This window comes from Panthera leo, chromosome C1 (assembly GCF_018350215.1).
Source record: "Panthera leo isolate Ple1 chromosome C1, P.leo_Ple1_pat1.1, whole genome shotgun sequence".
Taxonomy (NCBI): Eukaryota; Metazoa; Chordata; class Mammalia; order Carnivora; family Felidae; genus Panthera; species Panthera leo.
In genome coordinates, this window is record NC_056686.1 from 64465830 (window position 1) to 64486613 (window position 20784).

General features: G+C 41.8%; 1 protein-coding gene across 3 annotated transcripts in view; it reads left to right on the forward strand.

The window, feature by feature from the left end:
• AK5 (adenylate kinase 5) overlaps positions 1-20784 on the forward strand; it is a 265268-nt gene that overhangs the window by 204738 nt on the left and 39746 nt on the right. For all 3 annotated transcript variants that reach the window (XR_006206173.1, XR_006206172.1, XM_042952269.1), the window contains one exon: positions 20087-20250. Coding sequence is in view for 1 of the 3 variants with exons in the window: in XM_042952269.1 (XP_042808203.1) it covers positions 20087-20250 (164 nt within the window). In the remaining 2 variants the exon portion in view is untranslated. The remainder of the gene's footprint in view (positions 1-20086; positions 20251-20784) is intronic.

Genomic DNA, 20784 nt, shown 5'->3' on the forward strand with positions numbered 1-20784 from the left:
ACCTAATCTTACTTATTTCATATACCTATGTATTGGGTGCCTTTGCACCTCCCTATTTTGTTTACCCAAACTCGAGTATGAACATCCTATGGCTTTGTACTTCTTTATACCTTGTTAACCCATTGGTGTAAGCCTGGGGGATTCTTAAGCTTATTCCTCACACTACTTAATTACATAAACCTTTTCACTACAAAAATGCTCTAAGTAATGTTGAACTAGAACAAAACATTTTCTTCATTTAACCAGACCAAACCTCTACAAAAGGCTTACTATGCATGGGGCGCCTGGGTGGTGCAGTCCGTTAAGCGTCTGACTTCAGCCAGGTCACGATCTCGCGGTCCGTGAGTTCGAGCCCCGCATCGGGCTCTGTGCTGACAGCTCAGAGCCTGGAGCCTGTTTCCGATTCTGTGTCTCCCTCTCTCTCTGCCCCTCCCCCGTTCATGCTCTGTCTCTCTCTGTCCCAAAAATAAATAAAAAACGTTGAAAAAAAAAATTAAAAAAAAAATTTTTTTTAAATATTTCAAAAGGCTTACTATGCTTAAAGAACTATGGGATTCAAAAAGACATTAAACAGTCCTTGGAATACTGCATGACATGGCAGAAGCACAGGGATTTTTCCATGTTTTTTTTTAAATGATTTCCTCAAGAAGGGAATGCTGCTGAGTCAATTCAGTCATCCAGACGGGCCAATTATTGCTAAACGGAAAAGTGCCCAAGTAAATGAGTTTTACCAAGGAAAGTGTTTGGAGACCTCACACCATCATATACATTGTCTCCCTACCCATTTCTTGAAATCTTTTTGGAAGCACCATTAACTTACCAACAGAGGCACCTGGTGAAGACTGAGTTACTCAACCTGTTCACTCAAAAGCACATCTCCAGGTCTGACTCACTGAAAGCTTCTTTTGCTTGTTCTGAGACCCACTAAGCATGACCAACGGTACAGACTTTAGAAGGACCCAGCACTGGAAATGAGAGACTACCCAAAACCTTGTGTTTATATCTAACCTCTGTGTGCCCTTGGCCCAATCCCTTAGCCTCTCTGGATTTCTTTTAAAATGGAAAAATGATATTTGTTTTCTTTTCACCCCAAATTTGAGCAGCCAGTGAGTTGATAAGTTGATAACTGTTCTCTTAATTGGAAGCATGTGCAACAGAGACATAGCCCCAAGGAAGTGAAGTATGAAGGCAACTGAAAAAGTCAAAGTCTTCATCTTCTACCCCCCAAATATTTATTTTAATTACCTAATAATAGTATTAAAACTAACATATACTGGTCACTTACTATGTTCTAGGTACTGTGCTGCCTTTTTACATATTATCTTATTTATTTCTCACACCAATCACCAGTACTCGTGTTTTTCCCCATTTTACAGATGAAGAAGTAGCAACTCAGAAGGTTAAGGAACTTCCCAAGGTTACACTGTTAAAAAAATGGGACTCACACCCAGTTTCTCAGACTTCAAAGCCCACGATTTAAAAGTGTATACAGGGGCGCCTGGGTGGTGCAGTCGGTTAAGCGTCCGACTTCAGCCAGGTCACGATCTTGCGGTCCGTGAGTTCGAGCCCCGCGTCGGGCTCTGGGCTGATGGCTCGGAGCCTGGAGCCTGTTTCCGATTCTGTGTCTCCCTCTCTCTCTGCCCCTCCCCTGTTCATGCTCTGTCTCTCTCTGTCCCAAAAATAAATAAAAAACGTTGAAAAAAAAAATTTAAAAGTGTATACAGATATGTAGTAAGGAGAGAAGGTGGGAGTATTGTGGGTGGGGGAAGAGCTTGCCATAATTATTTGAATAAATGCCCCAATTTTCTATTTTACTTTGTTCCTGTATATCTAGCTATTGATGTCTGAAAGCAAAGACAAAATAATAAGACATCAAATGAATATTGGTGAAATAGTCCTCTGTGTGCCTCAGCATGTTTCTGCCAATTATTTGTAATTCCATAATAACTTCAAAACAGGAAACAATTTGAAGCCATAAAAGTATGTGAACCATTCTGAACACTGCCATACCCACCCAAAGCACATCAATTTTGAAATACACACTGTATCTTTTACTAAGAAGGCATATCGTGGGTATCTTTTTTATGAGCATTACCAAAAGTATTTCAGAGAGCCAAGGGCAACAATGAGCAAGTGTTTGAGAATGTGATTCTGGGTACATCTGAAGGAACCTAGTGCTTTTGAGATTTTCTTTGTGGGTTGGATAGAGTACCTGGACCACATATTGATCTCAAACAATGGCTTAGTTTAGAGGTAGAGGGAAAAAATAGCCTAGGCCAGGAGATCTACAGACTTCCAGGAGGCTGTATACAATTCCCTAATGATAAAAATATTCTCTCACTGCTATATTAAAGTTTCCCATTAGCTATATACTCCTTTGGGTAATTTTCATTAATTCATTTGATTTTTATTGAGTTTCTGCTCTATATCAGCAAAATGATGGGCCTCATCATACAAAGATGAAAGATGAGGCTCCCTAATCTCAAGGAGCTCACGTTGTAGGGAGGGAGCAAACAAACAGCACAGCTTGGTACAGTACATGCAGTGGCAGCAACATAGGTAATGGAAAGAAAGACTAAAGTGGGCATCCAGGGGTAAAAGGGGACATCAGAGCTGAGTCCTGAGAAAGAAAAGGAATTGGCCAAGTGGCAAGTGGAAAAAAAGTTGGAGTCCATGGCAAGGAGAGGGAACAAGTGTGCAAGAGAGAGCCTCAGAGGCGAGGGTGCAGGAAGCGATGAGAGGCAGAGCTGGAAACAGACTCAGGGTCCAGGGCATGAAAGGCTGAGAACACAAGGCTAACAAATATAAACTTCAGCCTGTAGCAATGGGGAGCTGTCAAGGCTTTTATTCTGTCACATGTCACCAAATTTGGATTTCAGAAAACACACTCTGGAAGCAGTGAGAGGGAGCCTAGGCTGCAGCAGGGAGGCCAGCTAGGAGGTCAGATGGATGGTCATGCAGGTGAGGAACAAGGAATCAGTTGAAGTGGAAAAGAAGAAACAGATCCAAAAGGTCTTAGGAAATAGAATCAACAGGACGTAAAGATCCATTTTGTTCGGGTGAACAAGAAGAAAACTAGCATGACTTGGAAATGGCTAGTTCAGGGGCTCCTGGGTGGCTCAATTGGTTAGGTGTCCAGCTTTGGCTCCGGCCATGATCTCAGGGCTCATGGGTTTGAGCCCTGCATCAGGCTCTGTGCTGACAGCTCAGAGCCTGGAGCCTGCTGCGAATTCTGTGTCTCCCTATCTCTCTCTCTGCCCCTCGCGCGTGCTCTCTCTCTCTCTCTCTCTATCAAAAAATAAATGTTAAAAAAAATTTTTTTAAAGAAGTGGCTAGTTTAGATGACCAGGTGATCATTCAAGGATATAAGGAATGTGGAGAAGAAATGGGTTTTGAGAAAGTGATGAAATGTGTTCACACAGTTTAAGATAGAAATGCTAGAAAAAAAAAATTTGAGATGCTAATGAGACATCCATCAGTTAACGTCATTAAACAAGAGGGTTTTGAAATCCAGTACCCAAAATAACAAGTTGTGGCTGTAGACACAGATGTAGAATTCACCAGGATATCAATGGCAGTGAAACCACGCATGTGCAAGGGATCAGCCAGGGAGCTTAGGGACAGTGAGCATGGAGGAAGGCTGAGACCAGGAGTCTGGGAAACACCTGTGCCAGAGCCAAAGGAGGAGAGAACAGCAAGGAAAGCAGAATATCAAGAGCAAATGGTGTCACAGAAAGCAAGGGAGGAGAGAGTTTCCATGTCGGAAAAGTTAAGTAAAAAACAATGAGAACTGTCTGTTAGGTTTGGCAACCGCAGAATTACTGGTGACTTTGGTGAGAGCAGTTCCAGTGGAACAGAAAGGAGTAAAGCCAGCTGGCTGAGGGGCAAATGGGAGGTGAGGAAGTGAGGATACATTTAGACTATACTTGCGAGAAATTTGACTCTGAGAGAAAGCAAAGACTTAGGGCAGTAACTAAGGGAAAGGTCAAAAGTGGGTATGAGAGAGTCAAACATATTTGTATATATAGAGAGAGGCAGTAAACCATCTAGATAAGTGTGTGACCTACTTGAGTTTACATGCCAGCTCCACTCTGACCTTGGGCAACACTCTTACACCCACTCTTCCTCAGTTTTCTCACCTGTCATGTGGAAGTAATGATTTTATCTAGGTCATAGTGTTGATGTGAGGATGAAATGAGTTAACACATGTCACAGCGCTCCTAGTATATATTCAACAAGCATTAACTATTACTACAACTATTATATGGTTAGTGAGGAGAGACAGCCAATAAAAAAGAGAGGATCCTGAGAAAGGAGGGGGGACAGGTAGGATAGGATCAGAAGTGCCTTGGAATGAGGAAAGGATACCTCCAGGATGGGGATGCATGACAGGTTAAAAGGTTGGGTGTTCATCTATCTGTTTCTGGTGTCACTTGTTAAAATTATACATTCCCTTAAGGGATTGACCTGTTATGCAGTGTTTTACCTGGAGCAACTGTGGTTGGCTGGGATCAAGACAAGTTGAAGTGGGAAAGTATCTCTTAGGCCTTGGGCTTACACCTGCCTTTTGACTGCCATTTCCTCTTGTAGACACCTTCTTGCAGTTGGTTACAACACAACACAGATTTTACTGTAGGATGCTGTATTTAGCCTTGAGGCATAAAGCAGAATAACAAGCCAGTGATTAAAGGGGCAGTAACTGTTTTGGCTTTTCCAAATGTAACATTCCCAAAGTATTTCCCTCTCATTTTGCTCTAGACTCGAGAACCAAGAGTCTCAGAGCATCTTTATAGTTGTAAATGAAACATATTTAAACCAACCATTAGGTGGTCATGGCAATGAAAGACTCTCTCCTCTTATAACTGAGTGGAGCTGTTTTGTGTTAACAGGACATAGTCCTGTGACCCAGTTGATTTTTTTTTCATATTGTCTGTGGCACTGCCTCTGAAGGCAGTGTTCCTCATGGTTCTACTTTGCTTTGAGGAATGCCTTCTACCAGAAAATGGATCACCATGTCAATGCCACACACCTGCCCATCCATGCCAGCCAAGTGACCTCAGTTTAAAGTGGAAGGAACTTATTGGGTCCAATTGCATATTTCCCTGAATTGACTAACTCTTATAGTAAAAGCATGGAAAGCTGGCATGGACAGAGCCCCAAGTAGAACACAGTCTTATTTTTCTTGGAAACCCTCAACTTGGTCTGGGTAGACCCATTGAGGCAAGCTCTGAGACAGCCTCTCATTCCAACATTTGTTGTTGAGAGAGTAAGAGAATATTAAGAAGTGAGAAACCTGGCTGAGTCCAGCCAAAAGTCTCCTAGAGTCTACTCCTGGAGACCCCTTCCACTGACCACTTTCTTGAAGGCAGTGATGGCCATTGATTGGAGAATAGTTTTTACTAAATTTCCTAGAAGACAGAGACCATGCCCTTTCTTTTCTTTTTCTTTTTTTTTTCTTCTTTCTGTAGCACCTATCAGGATACCTGGCACTTAGTGGGCATTTGATACATATCTTTAGAAAAAAATGAATGAATGGATTGAAATGGAATGGAAGATATAAAGACTTCATTGTCAGAGAAGTAAATGTGTTAACTTGTCTTCTACCAATAACCATCTCAGAGTCATAATGATAACAGCAGAGGTTTCAAGTAAAATGACAGGGCTTGGCCATTTTTAAGAACCAACCATAACTAAAAGACTCTTCCTCTGGATGGGTCCTGAAAAATCAATATGGAGTCTTTAGAATGTCTTCCTGGCCCTTTCCCACAAAAACAAAATAAAAAAATTCATGCCTTTGGTAAATTTTGCTGAGTAAGGTAGCATGTAGCTTCCATATCAGAATCAAGTTCCAGTCCACCACCAGGTAACTGGCATAGATGCCAGGAAACAAAATACGAAACAAATAGCTAGAAAATCATTGACCTTGATGGTACTGATTATGAGTTTTACCATCATTCAAAGAAGGGAATATAGACTAGAGTTGATTTGTTAAACTGTCATTGAAGATGCAAGAAAAGGAAAGCAAGAAAAGGAGGATTTTTTTTTAATTTTTAATGTTCCCATCCCTCAAGGGGATTATAACCTATTTGACGAAGCAAGAATTGATGCTTATAAAAACTTTAGAACTAATACAAGACAGTGTACAGTTAACTGACAAAGGAACTATTTAGTCAGTATTAGCAGGGATTAGAAGACAAAGAAAGCACAATGGCTGAATGGATGGGAGCCCCTTCTTGGGGAAGCTGAGAACCAAGGAGAGCCTCAGAGAATGGATGGGATCCCCTAGGCTTGAGAGAAGGCTGAAGAGAGAGGGATCCCAAAATGGGAGATTTTGAGTAGGGAACAAATTACAGTCGTAGGAATATGCCCTTCATGGCCCAGGAACAGGAAGAAGATGGACCAAACCATGGAAGCCCTGGATGCTGAGAAATAATGTGATATTGACCAAGGATGAGTCCAGGGCTGGTGAACAGACAGGAAGCACCAGAAGGAAAAAACTGCCCTTGATGAACTTGCTCTACTTTCATCATTTCCCACTCCCTCTCTTCTGTTAGGATACATGCAGCCAAAATCTCTCCCAGAACAGATTACTAGAATTTTTTTAATTTAAGGACTTTATATTTATTTATAAAAAATAATATGTCTTTATTCTAGAAAACATGTATTAGCAATGACAAATCACCCAAAATCCCAAAGCTTAACAATGAGTGTTATTAAGATTTTGATTTATATCCCTCTTAATGTTTTTCTATGTATGTATTTTTAAAATATATATTTTTCATCAAAATTAGATCATGCAACTCTAAAACCTACTTTTTATACTTAACAAAATATCTTAAGGGCCTTTCCAAGATTGTAGAGCTGAATATACAATGTTGTATCTTTTTTTTTTTAATTTTTTTTTAACGTTTATTTATTTTTGAGACAGAGAAAGACAGAGCATGAACGGGGGAAGGGTCAGAGAGAGAGGGAGACACAGAATCAGAGGCAAGCTCCAGGTTCTGAGCTGTCAGCACAGAGCCCGACGCGGGGCTCGAACTCACGGACCGTGAGATCACGACCTGAGCCGAAGTCGGACGCTTCACCGACTGACCCACCCAGGCACCCCTACAATGTTGTATCTTAAAGTTTTCTTGCAATTGAACTGAAACAGAAAAACAGGAAAGCACTCAAATCATGAGTGTTTAGCTTGATAAATTTTCCCTGATTGGACACATTCATCTTATCCACATGCAGATCAAGAAATCGAACATTACCAACATCCCGGAATGCTCCTTGCCCCCCTTCTATTCACTTCCCCCTGCGAGGAATACCATAGATATTTTTGAGTTTTATATAAATGGAATCATTCTGTATGTATTTGTATCTGTCTTCTTTCAATACATCATTTTAATGACCACGTACACTATTCCTTTGAATCACTATAATTTATTCAGTTTATTCCTATTGTCATGCATTTTCCCCCAGTTTTTTGCTTTCATTAAAAATTCTGTAATGAATATCTATGTAACTAAACAGTGATTTTTCCCCTTACAATAAATCCACTGACATAAAAAAGTTTAAGACTTTTGACTTATATTACCAGATTGCCCTTCAGAAAGATTATACCAATTTTATATTCCCATCACAGCATATAAGACTTCCAATTTCCGTGATTTGGTCCAAAATTGAACACAAAACCCCAGACGTAATCCAACTAACATCCACCACAAACGTCCCTACCGGTCTTAAATATCCTCACTTCCTTTTATAGTACATAAATAGACTGCAAGTACAAATATTCTCTGAATTCTCTGACAAAGACAAAAACATGGAGTGGTAGTGCTGGAAATGACCTTGGAATTTACCTAGTCCAACAAGCTTGTTTTCAGATGAGAATACAGAAGCCCAAAGAGGAGAAATGTCAGCGGAGACAGATTCCCAGTGAAAAATGAACCAGAAAACCACGAGTAGAAAAAAAGCTGCAAAGAAATAAAACAAAATGTATTTCTGGCAGTTACCTTTGGGAATCAGGATTATGGGTGACTTTTCTTCTTTTTGCTTTTCTGAATTATTTAAATCTTCAGTAAGGAGCATATATTTCTTTGACAGAGAAAAATCATTTTCTTTAAAAGAAGGAAAGAGAAAGAAGGAAATGTAGAAAGGAGAGGCTGAGTTTGTAAATTACCTACTATATTCGCTTAATGCATGCCTAAGATCCCAGCGTGAGGTGGACTGCAAAAGAGGAAAAACGGTGGCTTGATAAGTTTAAGATGAATTTGGAAGAGGCAGAGTACTCTAGAACAATGAATTCTCAGAATTTAGAAGTCTAAATACGAAAATCCTGACTGAAACAGCTTTTGGAAGGCTCTAGTTTATAAGCTTGGTGAGTCAGGTCTGCAACAGGCCCTAGAGACCTCTGGGTGAAGAAGAAAAGGACCAGTTTTTTAGTAGTATTTTCTCATGAGCAGGTTGGAAATCCTGTCTCTGTCTTTGTTTGGAGATGGAGTTAGAATGGATATGGGGCTGGGATGGAGATGGGGGTGGGATGGAATGGGTTGGTGTAAACATGGGGATGTGGTTGGGATAGAGATGGGATTAGGTTGGATATGAGTTTAGGATGGAAATTGGTTTGTACTAAGAGCTATAGGAGTTCACAGCATCGTGTGGTGAAAACGTTTACAGGAATCACCTTGGTGCATGCCATTTCCTCTCACCCAAGACCTGAACCTTCCTTGTCTTGTCTCTGTGTAAGAGCTAGATTCATGGCATCCAATTCTATGGAAGAATGAGAGTCATGGCATCCAATTCCAGAGTCTTGTGTTAACTAGACATTTCACACGTCTTTCTGTGCCTATGGTAGATTCTGTGAATGGCAGAATCATTGACTTTTCAGCTTGTCACAAGAGAGATGAAATCATGTCTGTAAGGTCTCCAGGTTAATAAGTGGTGGGGCTGATAGGGTTGCTAGTTTTAACAAATTAAAATACAAAACAACTAGTTAAATTTGAATTTTAGATAAACAGTGATGGGGTTTAGTGTGAGCATGTTTGATGCAATAATTAACTGGACGTCAACTGGCAACCCTATGGGGCCATTATGGAAGCCTAGCTTCTGGTTAACTAAACACTGTGTGGTGTATTTCTGAACAGCAAAGTCTATCTGATTTCCAGAGTGGCCTTACATATGAGAGACTATAGAGCTTAACAGTTACCAAGGCACAGGGGGACCTTGGGCAAATATTTTTAACCTGTACAATAAGGTTATAAATAACATTTACTTCAAATAGCTATTATAAGGATTAAATGACTCTAGCTCTTCCAAAGAGACAAGACAAGGAAGGTTCAAGTTTTGGGTGAGAGGAAATAGCATGCACCAAGGTAGTGATTCCTAAACATTAAAAAAGAATACTAATAGAACAGATACCCACTAGAGAGAGCCAAAGCATAAGAGACTCTTAAAAACTGAGAACAAACTGAGGGTTGATGGGGGTGGGAGGGTTGATGGGGGAGGGTAAGTGATGGGTATCGAAAAGGGCATCTTTTGGGATGAGCACTGGGTGTTGTATGGAAACCAATTTGACAATAGATTTCATATATTAAGAAAATAATAAAAAATAAATAAAACTATCAAAAAAGAAAGGAACAGATACCCACTAGATCAAATATCAAGCCAAAAGCACTGTGAACCAGACACCTTTATCTGAATAGTCTGCAGTGACTTCTCAAACATGTCTGTCTCTGAACCATTTCATTGGTACAAAATAGGCCACAGTCCCCCTTCTGTTCTCTCGGTCTTGATGCTGAGAAAACAAAAGTTCCTTTCATCTGCAAGAGAGAGGTTGGCCCTGCTATTGACAAGGATTTTTATTAGTGATTTTTATTAGTGATTGTAACAAGCCTTCATTCACAATAGAACCATTATGTCAGCATTATTTCACTGTAAATATTAAAGGAAAGACCAACCAAGAGTCAATGCAGCGACCACTGGGGAGTTCACAGCAAATTTCCTTCAAGACTATCTAGTCTAGAAATTCCAGATTGGGTTAATCATCAGAATCACCTGGGGAATTTTTTAAATATCATCTTGTTTTATTATGAAAATATTTCAAACATTCCACAAAGCTGAAAGAATGTTACAGTGAACACTTGTACAACCACCACCTAATTTCTGCCAGTAACATTTTACTGTAACTTGTTCTATCACATATCTGTCCTTCTAGCCATCCCTTTGCCCAGCCATCAATGTCTTTTTTTTTCTTACACATTTCAAAGTAAGTTGCAGATATCTTTATGCTTTCCCTGGAGAACTTTCTAAAACTATAATTTCCCAGGCTTCAACCGCAGTGGTTCACAGACCTACTGATACAGGAATGTTTTCAATACCCTAGGTGATTCTGCTACACAGTCAAGTTTGGGAAAGCATCAGTCAGAAGAAGCGAGGTTATGCTGTTAAGCCCAACTAAAAATCTCTGTAGTATAGAACAACAAAGATGTTTCTTCTTTCTCCTCTTCCTCTTCTTGTTCTTGTTCTGGACCGATGCTACATGTTCATCAGCAGTTGACTAGGCTTCACTCTGGTAACCCCTACTATCTGAAACATTGATAGTTTCATGGAAAAGGAACAAAAAAACATAGAAAACCATGTACTGGCTATAAAAACCTCTGTCTAAGTATGATGCACATCCACCTCTCTCCACATTTCATTGGCCAAAACACTTGGGAACTCTTAAGTTCAAAACAGTGGGGGCAAATTATCCTTCCTCAGGGAGGAGCACCTTGGACAGGAAGTTTGGATATTAAGGAGGAGTATTAAAACACACATAGAGAAAGAAAAAAAAAATTAATTTAATCCAGACTCTTCAATTCAAAGACAAGGAAGCTAGCATTCAAAGAGGCAAAATCTCCCAAGATCTCCCAGGATCACTCAGCTAGTTCAATGCAGGAATGGCCTAGAACCAAAGTCTCCTAACTCCTAATGTCATGTACAGGGCTACCTCCTTCTCCTTGAAACTCTCAGATTGTTTACCATCAATTTATTCATTCATTCACCAATCTAACAACTACCCCTATACACCATGCACTGATACATAAGGCACAGTGCCTGCCATCAAGAAGTTCACAGTCACATGTAAAGTTCTTCCATATAACCTGCAGTTGACCCTATCACTGGCATATCTTATCCTATTCACCAAATAGCCTGAAGCAGCAGTGCATTTCAGAACTAATAGAGATGTTGTCTTAGAGGATAAGGATCTATTTTTCTTAATTGCTTTTAGTCAGACAGAGTGTTCTCAGCAACAGCCTGGTGAAACTCAGCATGGTGATACAGCTCATCCTGAATACTGAATATTGAAAGTGACTCATAGGCCAACAGTGTTTGGAGATCATTCCTAGGGCACAGTCAGTTCATGATCTGATGGAATGATGGCTTTTCTGTGAAAGGAACCACTCAGTCACAAAACCTAAACCCAACCTCGGAGCACATTTTCACTTAGGGAGAAAGAAATACTTCAAGGGATAGAAATCTAATAGATTTTTTTTAACAATTCTGATGACTATATAAAAACAGAATAGTTTGATTTGCAAAAGATGTTTGATACCTTCACAAGCTATAACTGTGAGGACTACCCATCTTCAAAGATGTTAAAATAGTATCACAATATAAAAGTGCTGTTCCCTAATTTGTAATTAACGAGGTTGAAGTCCAAGAGGGTAAGTGACTTGGTCAAAGTCATCTGACTAGGTAAAGGTATGAGATATAAACCTGGAAGTTGAGGCCTTTGGTCCAGTGTTCCTTTTACATGAAAGGAAATAGAGTTGTCACTTTTATGGGACCATAAGGCTCCTAGTCATTGGCCCTCTTTCACAATTGCCTGTGATACCATGCAAAGCTCTGTGGAGATACCAATAAAAATAAAGCACTTTCTACTTTCTGTGAGCTTCAGCCTGGCAGAGGAAGGAAGAGAATGTGGGCAAACTTTGTGTCCTGGAGGCCACGGGAAGAGTGAATTTCAGGATGTTTATCAATGGTGTTAAATGCTACTAAAGGGTCAAAAGTAGTAAAGACTAGGGGAAGATCATTAAATGATATGACAATTATGCAATCACTGTTGAACTATAAAAGGTCAACTTCAGAGAGTGACGAGAGTTGAAGGGTGGTATGCAAGAGGACAGGGAGTCAGTAAAAGAGAGGGAAATGGAAACGGGCAGTTTTAGGATACTGAAAAAATAGGAAAGAATATAAAAATAACTAGAGGATGCAGACAATGGTAGAAATATTTTCATTTGGATTGGGAAGAAACGAGCCTATTGTTACACAGAAGAGAGACAAGATGGTGCCAACTGAGAGGAATACATTTACAGTGGACAGGAAAGAGGAGCAAGTTCTTGGAGCAGGCAGGAGGGGAGCCTTTCATCATTAAATAATTTATGTGTATGTTGGGGGTGGGATGGGTGAAATAGGCGATGGGGATTAAGGAGTACATTTGTCATGACAAGCACTGGATGATTTGTGGAATTGTTGAATCACTATATTGTACACCTGAAACTAACATAACACTTTATGTTAACAATACTGGGATTAAAATAAAATAAAAAATAAATAGAAACAATTTGTTCTTTCAGCCATGATTATGAAGTGTCTATTATGATTCAGGCATTGTGTTCGGGCACCATAGTGAGCAAAATATACCCATAGCCCATGTTTGTGAACCATAGAGTCAAATATGGAAGACAGGCTTAAATAAATGGCAGGTAGATAGATGAGAGAGAGAATCATTATGCTGTGAAAAGTGCTGTTAAGGAAAATGCCAAGGTGCTAAATGGGTAGCCAAAGCAGAGAAGTTAGCCATCAGCTAAATAGTTGTATGAAATAGTCTTCCAAACAAAAGAAAGGAGGAATGGAGAACAAAAGATATGTTTTGAAAATGTTAAGAAAAGAAGATAACCTTCACCTTTGTAATGAACAGGAGAGTTAAAAATACTTGTAAGAAGGGGCTCCTGCATGGCTCAGTCAGTTAAGCATCTGACTCTTGATTTTGGGTCAGGTCATGATCTCAAGGTTCGTGGGTTCAAGCCCCACATCAGGCTCTGTGCTGACAGCACGGAACCTGCTTGGGATTCTCTCTTCCTCTCTCTCTCTCTCTCTCTCTCTCTCTCTCTCTCTCTGCCCCTCCCCTGCTTGCACTCTTTCTCTCTCTTCAAAAATAAATAAATATTTTTTTTAAATACTTGTAAGAAGACTACCTGGGTGGCTCAATAAGTTAAGCATCTCACTTTGGCTCAGGTCATGATCTCACAGTTTGTGAGTTCAAGCCCTGTGTCAGGCCCTGTGCTGCCAGCTCAGAGCCTGGAGCCTGCTTCAGATTCTGTGTCTCCCCCTCTCTCTGCCCCTCCCATGCTCATGCTCTGTCTCTCAATAATAAATAAAAATGTTTAAAAAAATACTTGTAAGAGTAAGAATATGTTTGAAGAATGTGTTTGAAGATTTGAGGACAATGGGGAAATAATAGAATCCATCCATGGACATTCTATTTGGTATCAGCAAAAGAGGAATCTATTTACCCAGAAGCATTAGAAGCTATTATGAAGTTAGATAGCATGACCCAGTTGGCTGGGTTTTCTGATGGTCTTAAGCAACCCAGAGTAGATCAAATAAAGCAAATGGTGGGTTGGGCAGAGACTAGTTGGTGGTTCTCATGGAAGCCACAACAGAATTCAATGGGGGCAAGGGACTCATAGCTACTAGAAAGGGCCTGGTGTCCAGCTGACTGTGAAGGTAAAGGCCCAAAGGGAATGGACCAACTCAATGAGGTCACAAAGAAGGCAGAGAACAAGTTGAGAAGTGGGTCAAGGGGAAAGAAAAAGGGACAGAAAGACATGAGCAGAGTAGAAGGATAGACCCAAGTGATAAGAAACTCTCCGTTTCCGCCAGATCAATAGGGAGCTAAAATTCAGTCAGCAATGCTGGTCACTGGTGATGAAGACGTTTAAAGAATGCTGAGGCTGGGGTGGGATGGGCTTAAGGCCTGGAAAGCTTTGCTAATGACAATCGGAAAATTAGAACCCAAAGAATGCTATCCTCTCTGCTGCTCCTTAGAGAAAACAAACTGTGAGTTTTCTAAACCAGATACCTGTGTGTGTGTGTGTGTGTGTGTGTGTGTGTGTGTGTGTGTGTGTGTGTAAACACACATGCTAATATATATATCTTAATTACCTGCAAGTGGTCTGGACATCTCAAGGTGATGGCTAATCCCCAAACTTGTTAGATTGTATTTAATTCAAACCTCAGTATGCAGATGACACCCAGGAAGAACTAGCAGGATGAGTAACCATCCCTTATTACATGTAGCCTTTACCAAGCTCCAGGTTTTTTTGGCAGATGGGAACAAGGGAAGTTTTTAATGAGATATGGGACGAAGGGACTGATTTCAGAGACTTTTCAAATGTAGATTCAACTTTTCAAAGTTGCTTGACAACTGGTCAGGTATGGGAGAGAAAGAGGAAGGAGGCTCTAAGGGAGAATGAGGCAGAGAGTTTGCTCTAATTTCATTTTATAGATGAAGAAACTAAGGCTCAGAGAATTTTAGACTCACTTGTATCCACACAATTAGTAAGTGGCAGAGCCAGGTCTTACTGCCAGATTCGCCTGCCCTGTGCCCTTCCCTGCATCACTCTCCTTTCTCTCCTGCCATTCCCTGCAGGACCCACTCACACTCCAAACTGCCGTACTGAAGATACCAGGCTCACCCGTAATGCTCTTCTTGTCCACATTTTCCACATTTCCCCTGTGTCAGTGAAGGCAATCGCACATGCTCATTAATTCCTGCCTGGGCCAGGAGTCCCTCCCAGTGTTTGTGCAACAGTGTTTAGAGGCCCGGCTCATACGCCTGCCTCACAGCTGTGACGCCGGGTCCACTTGCCATCCTCCCATTATTAGACAGCGAGGTCTCTGACGGAAAGGACAGGGCCTCTGAGTCTTTTTATTTTCAAAGCTTAGCACGGCATCTGACCTATACTAGCTGCCCCTCGGATGTTAGTCAAATGAAGAGCTGTAGTAACAGGCTTAATTCCAGGTGGCATCCCACAGTAAAATGTCAACAAAGGACATTATTAACTGCTGTATGCCATTGCTATTTGAAATATTTAAAAATAAAAGTGTAGGGTGCCTGAGTGGCTCAGTTGATTAAGCATCTGACTTTGGCTCAGGTCATGATCTCACGGTTTGTGAGTTCGAATCCCACGTTGGGTGAGCTCAAACCCCACTTCAGGTGAACACAAGCACCCTGCTTCGGGTGAGCCCTGCCTCTCTCTCTCTCTCTTTCTCTGCCCCTCGTGGATTTCTCTCTCCTTCTGTCTCTCCACCCTCGCTCACTTGCACCCCCCCTCTCTCTCTCTAATAATAATAATAAATAGAAGTGTACTAGAAGCTTTCATGCTTGCATTTGTTTGGACTGGGAGTTCAATCTGACATATGATTTGTTCAGTCTTTTCTTTTGGAGCCCAGAATGTGCTACAGCACAGCATCCTAGCCATCCCATCCTGAGGCCAAGCACCCTTGTGATACTTGCTTTGGAGGTGGGTCTTCTCTTGCAGAATCCAGCCAATGAATCCAGGAGTCATCTCTTAAAAGAGAAGTGAGCTGATGAATGTGGGAGGTGCCTCCTAAGAGAGGCTTTCTCCAGGAGATAAAAAGTGTGTGTGTGTGGGGGGGGGGGTGGTGGAAGTGGCCCAGGCGGGCGTGGGGAGGGGTTTCCGGTCCATCTCCAAGAAAAACAGGGACCAAAGAGAGAGCTTGAGTGAGAATACAGACCCGCACCCCCGGGGTGGCTGCTCTTCTGCTCGGGCCCCCTGCTGTGTGGTGCTGTCAGGACCGCAGGGGGAGATGGGACTGAGCTGTGAAGTGAGAGTTCACAGTATTTCCGCTTGTACAACGAGCACCGTAAGCCTCGTGTGGAAAAAATGTTCGATTACATTGGAAGTTGAGAATCAAGATGTCTCAACTCCTTTTTCTTGTGAAGCGTTGACAACCCCTTCAGAATGGAGCCTCCTATTGCAGACTCTTCGGGGATGACCCCACACGGTGTTGTGCATGGGTTAGCTCAGAGGTGTGAACCTCGAGTAATGATACACTAAAAGTCAGGGAGATGACAGGAAATGTGACAGCTCCTTGTCTGCTGTCAGTCATCTTGTCACCAGAGAACACAGCCCACTGGTTCTGATATGTGGCACCTGAAGAGATTTTTATAACAGATTATCCCGGAGGGATGATATCAAGACCCCGTTGTTTTTTATTTAAAAGTCGTAAGTTAAGGCCTCGAAGACCTGTAAGTGACATTGTATGAAAATTCATATTTCTCCTAGCAGCTTTTGTGCCTTTGCTGCAGTGATAAAAATCACTTTGTTCTCCAGTTCGGAGCCATGGGAAGAATCGAGGCATTGTGTAGATTACTTAAAATTCCACCGTGTCTGCACCATTTGGCCAAAGAATGCTGAGAATTTGCAGCTGTTGTTCCACAAAGGGCTCCTAACTGGGGCAGTGGCTGCTGCTGAACACACAGCTGTTGTCAATTTAAGCTGAAGATTTTTAATTGCCTTTGTGTCAAAATTTATTAAATAATATTTTAGAGAAACAAAAACTATAATAGTCATATTAGTGGGATGCTGAAGGAAGAAAATCACTAGAACACAGCATTTTTTGCCTTGCAAGCGGAGTCCGAAAATACCTTTTCCACATGACCGGCTTCCAGCCATCCCAGGAAAAGCATTTCTAGGTAAATCCGGCCACGGAAGCCCTGGAGGCTTCTGTGGGAGCTCAGCCCCTTGTCCTCCTCGCTCATCTATCTGGAAGCACTTCTTGTCTGAGTGGCCATCTCTTGCTGCCACACTCTCCCTCCATTTCTGTGATCTCAGGAGAGGAATCCTAGTGCTCAGAGCAAATGTAGCCTTGGCTGGCGACTGACTGCTCCTGCTAAGTGGTCCACATTATTTTTTTTTTTTTAATATATGAAATTTATTGTCAAATTGGTTTCCATACAACACCCAGTGCTCATCCCAAAAGATGCCCTATTCAATGCCCATCACCTACCCTTCCCTCCTTCCCACCCCCCATCAACCCTCTGTTTGTTCTCAGTTTTTAAGAGTCTCTTATGTTTTGGCTCTCTCCCACTCTAACCTCATTTTTTTTTCCTTCCCCTCCACCATGGGTTTCTGTTAAGTTTCTCAGGATCCACATAAGAGTGAAAACATATGGTATCTGTCTTTCTCTGTATGGCTTATTTCACTTAGCATCACACTCTCCAGTTCCATCCACGCTGCTACAAAGGGCCATATTTCATTCTTTCTCATTGCCACGTAGTACTCCATTGTGTATATAAACCACAATTTCTTTATCCATTCATCAGTTGATGGACATTTAGGCTTTTTCCACAATTTGGCTATTGTTGAGAGTGCTGCTGTAAACATTGGGGTACAAGTGCCCTATGCATCAGTGCTCCTGTATCTCTTGGGTAAATTCCTAGCAGTGCTACTCTGGGTCATAGGGTAGGTCTATTTTTAATTTTCTGAGGAACCTCCACACTGTTTTGCAGAGTGGCTGCACCAGTTTGCATTCCCACCAACAGTGCAAGAGGGTTCCCATTTCTCCACATCCTCTCCAGCATCTATAGTCTCCTGATTTGTTCATTTTGGCCACTCTGGCGGTCCACATTATTTTTATGAGCCTCTGTAATTGCTGTTTTCCTGTCACATCTAGCACATCCATGACAATGCTGTGAGGTGTCTGAACCCTCCCCACTTGGCTTACAGCAGCTATGAGGTGAGCAGAAGATAGAAAACATGGATCTTTCCTTTATTTTCTGTAAAGGCAAAAGAGAGAGAAGGAAAGGTCCTTTCACTAGCAAGGAACAACAGCTAAGGTCCCCCAAGAGGGAAGTTGCCAAGTGTCCTGAGAAAGGGTTTTTGAAGATGAAGAGAAGTGGACCAGGAAAACTGCCGAACAAGTCCTAAATCCTCACTACCTTTACCATCTCAGTTGTGTTTTGCATTTTAATGTTCAATATCACCTCTATCAGGAAAAACTTCAGTTCATCAGGCACTTACAGAGCACCTACTATGAAACTTCAGTTCATCAGACACTTACAGGGCACCTACTGTGTGCAAGGTTAGGGACCTAGTGAGGGACCTGGAGACCAAGTGGTGGACAGGCCGAGGGCATCCAAGTGCTATTTAAACCACTCACTCCCACAGAGGTGAGGGCGAGAGGTCTAATTCCTGGCAGAAGGGGCAAGCATTTGATCCAGGTCTAAGAGGACCTCAATAGTTAGAGGAGGAAGGAAGGGCGTTCCAGGCTGAGGACCTGGGAGAGCAAAGCATGGTGGCCTGGAAAAGTATGTCTTGTTGAAGAGACAGTATGCAGCTGGACATAACAGTATTGGACAAAGATAAGAAATGGAGAAAAAAAGTTGGAGAGGTTAAACTAGATTCTTGAAGGCTGAAATACTACTCTAAGGAGTTTGGATCTTGTCCTGCGCAGAATGGGAAGCCATTGAATGCAGTGGAGCTGGGAAGTGCCCATGCTTTTCAGGATAGCAGGTCTTTTTCTAGCAGGTCTGCTAGACTCCAGAGCCTCACCTCTCCTCCATGCAGAGGCGGAACGACTGCCATAGTCCCAGAGCATAAGGACCTGCTCATACCACAGGCAAGCGTGGTCAGCGGGGAAGAAAAGAGGAAAACGCCTCTGAGAGCCAGAGTCTAGGCTTCACATCCTTGACTTGGTACATACTGGCCATGCGGTTTATTGTAGTTGAGTTTAGTCTCTGTGTCTCTGCTTTCCCATATGTAAAATGGGGATAATAGTGCCTGCCTTCTAAGATTATTTTAAATTAATACATATAAAATGTTTAGTGGGCACCTGGGTGGCTCAGTCAGTTAAGTGTCTGACTCTTGATTTGGGCTCAGGTCATGATCTCACGGTCATGGAATCAAACCCCACCTCAGGCTCTGTGTTGAGCATGGAGCCTGCTTAAGATTCTCTCTCTTTCCCTCACCTCTGTCCCTCTCCCACTGGTGTGCACATGTTCTCTCTCTCTCCCTCTCTCTCTCTCTCAAAATAAAATAAAATAAAATAAAATAAAATAAAATAAAATAAAATCTTTAAAATGCAAAGAACAGTGAGTGCAGTAAACTCCTGGCAAAGGTTAGCTATTATTTTTGGATGTAAATCTTACAACTTAGCAACTGGTTGAACTTGGGGCAGGGGAAGCAGGGAAAAGAGTCGAAGGTGTAATGTTCATCAAAGGAATATGGCTGATACTCAGAATAATATTCAGAAAACAGCAGGAAGAAAATCATATTGAGGGACATTCTACAAAATAAATATAATCTTCAAAAGTATCAAGGAAACATGAAGAAATCTGTTCCATACAGGAGACCAGAAGGGCATGACAACTAAAAGCAATGCATGATTCTGAACTTGACCCATTGACTTCAAAGAACATTATCGGAACAATTCCACTGAAATATGAATGGGTTCTGAAGAGGTAGTAATGTAGAAGGGTATGCTTGGCTCCTTGTTTAGAGGAAATGAAACTGAAGTGTTCTGTAGTGATGAGACAGCAATTAGAATGGCAACTTATTCTCAAATGTTTCAGAAAGTTCTTTGTTCTCTCCTGATAACTCTCCTGTACATTTGGGATTGTTTGAAAATGAAAACAATGTATTTTAAAAATTAATAGCTAGCATCTATTGCCCACCCACTTTTGTACCAGGCACCATGGTCAGTGTTTTGCACATGAGCATATTCAGTTCCCCAGGAAACTTCTCCTTCATCTCTACCAAAACAGAGTCTTGCACCCCTCCCCTGTGCCCTAGAGCAGCCTGAACTCTCCCCACCAGATCACCTATAGTAACTGCTTATTGTTGGTGGATAACACCTGCCCCTGCCCCGGACAACAGGCTCTTTGAGGGCAAGGACTGTATCCCATTCTCCGTAGTCCACCACTCCCTATAACTCATAAGAACTCAGTACATGCTTGGTGAATGAAGTGCTGAGGCTTGTTCACCATGGCGGCTTGGGATGGGTGTCTGATACATGACTTCTTTTCTAGGTGGCCCAGGCTCTGGCAAAGGCACACAGTGTGAAAAGCTGGTGGAAAAATACGGATTTACACATCTCTCGACTGGTGAGCTCCTGCGTAATGAGCTGTCATCAGAATCTGAAAGAAGCAAATTGATCAGAGATATCATGGAACGTGGAGACCTGGTGCCCTCAGTAAGTGACAGCTACCTTTCCTGGCTGGCGAGGGATTTTGGAGTGTTGCAGCTAGTCTAAGCTGCTGGAAAAAAGAAGCCCACACGCCAACAGCTACATTTTATTTCTCCCTGATGTAACAGTCCAGAGGCAGGTGGTGGGTCTACAGCAGAGACCTGTCAGTCAGACCATGTTGTACAGGCCCAGGTTCCTCCTACCTTGTTACTCTTCCAGGTCCCTGATTGTTAGCCTAACTCGTATTTTCCAGAAAAGACTGGTCCCCACTTTAGCGTTAAAACCTTCAAAATCTTTGCTGCATGGTGCTGCAAAGCCTAGAATTGGAATCCTCTGGAAAATAGGAAATAATGTTTTGGTCTAGTTCTGGAAGGTATGATAGCACTATCTTGAAATTTGGTATCTCCCTTAGATAGTTTAAGTAAAAAATTTCCCTTATGTATCTTTTTTCCTTTTCAAATCACCATCTATCTCTGGGAAGCTGTGTGCCATGGGTATCAAAAAATATTCATCCTTGCCTTACTAGTTCCCATGCTAGGC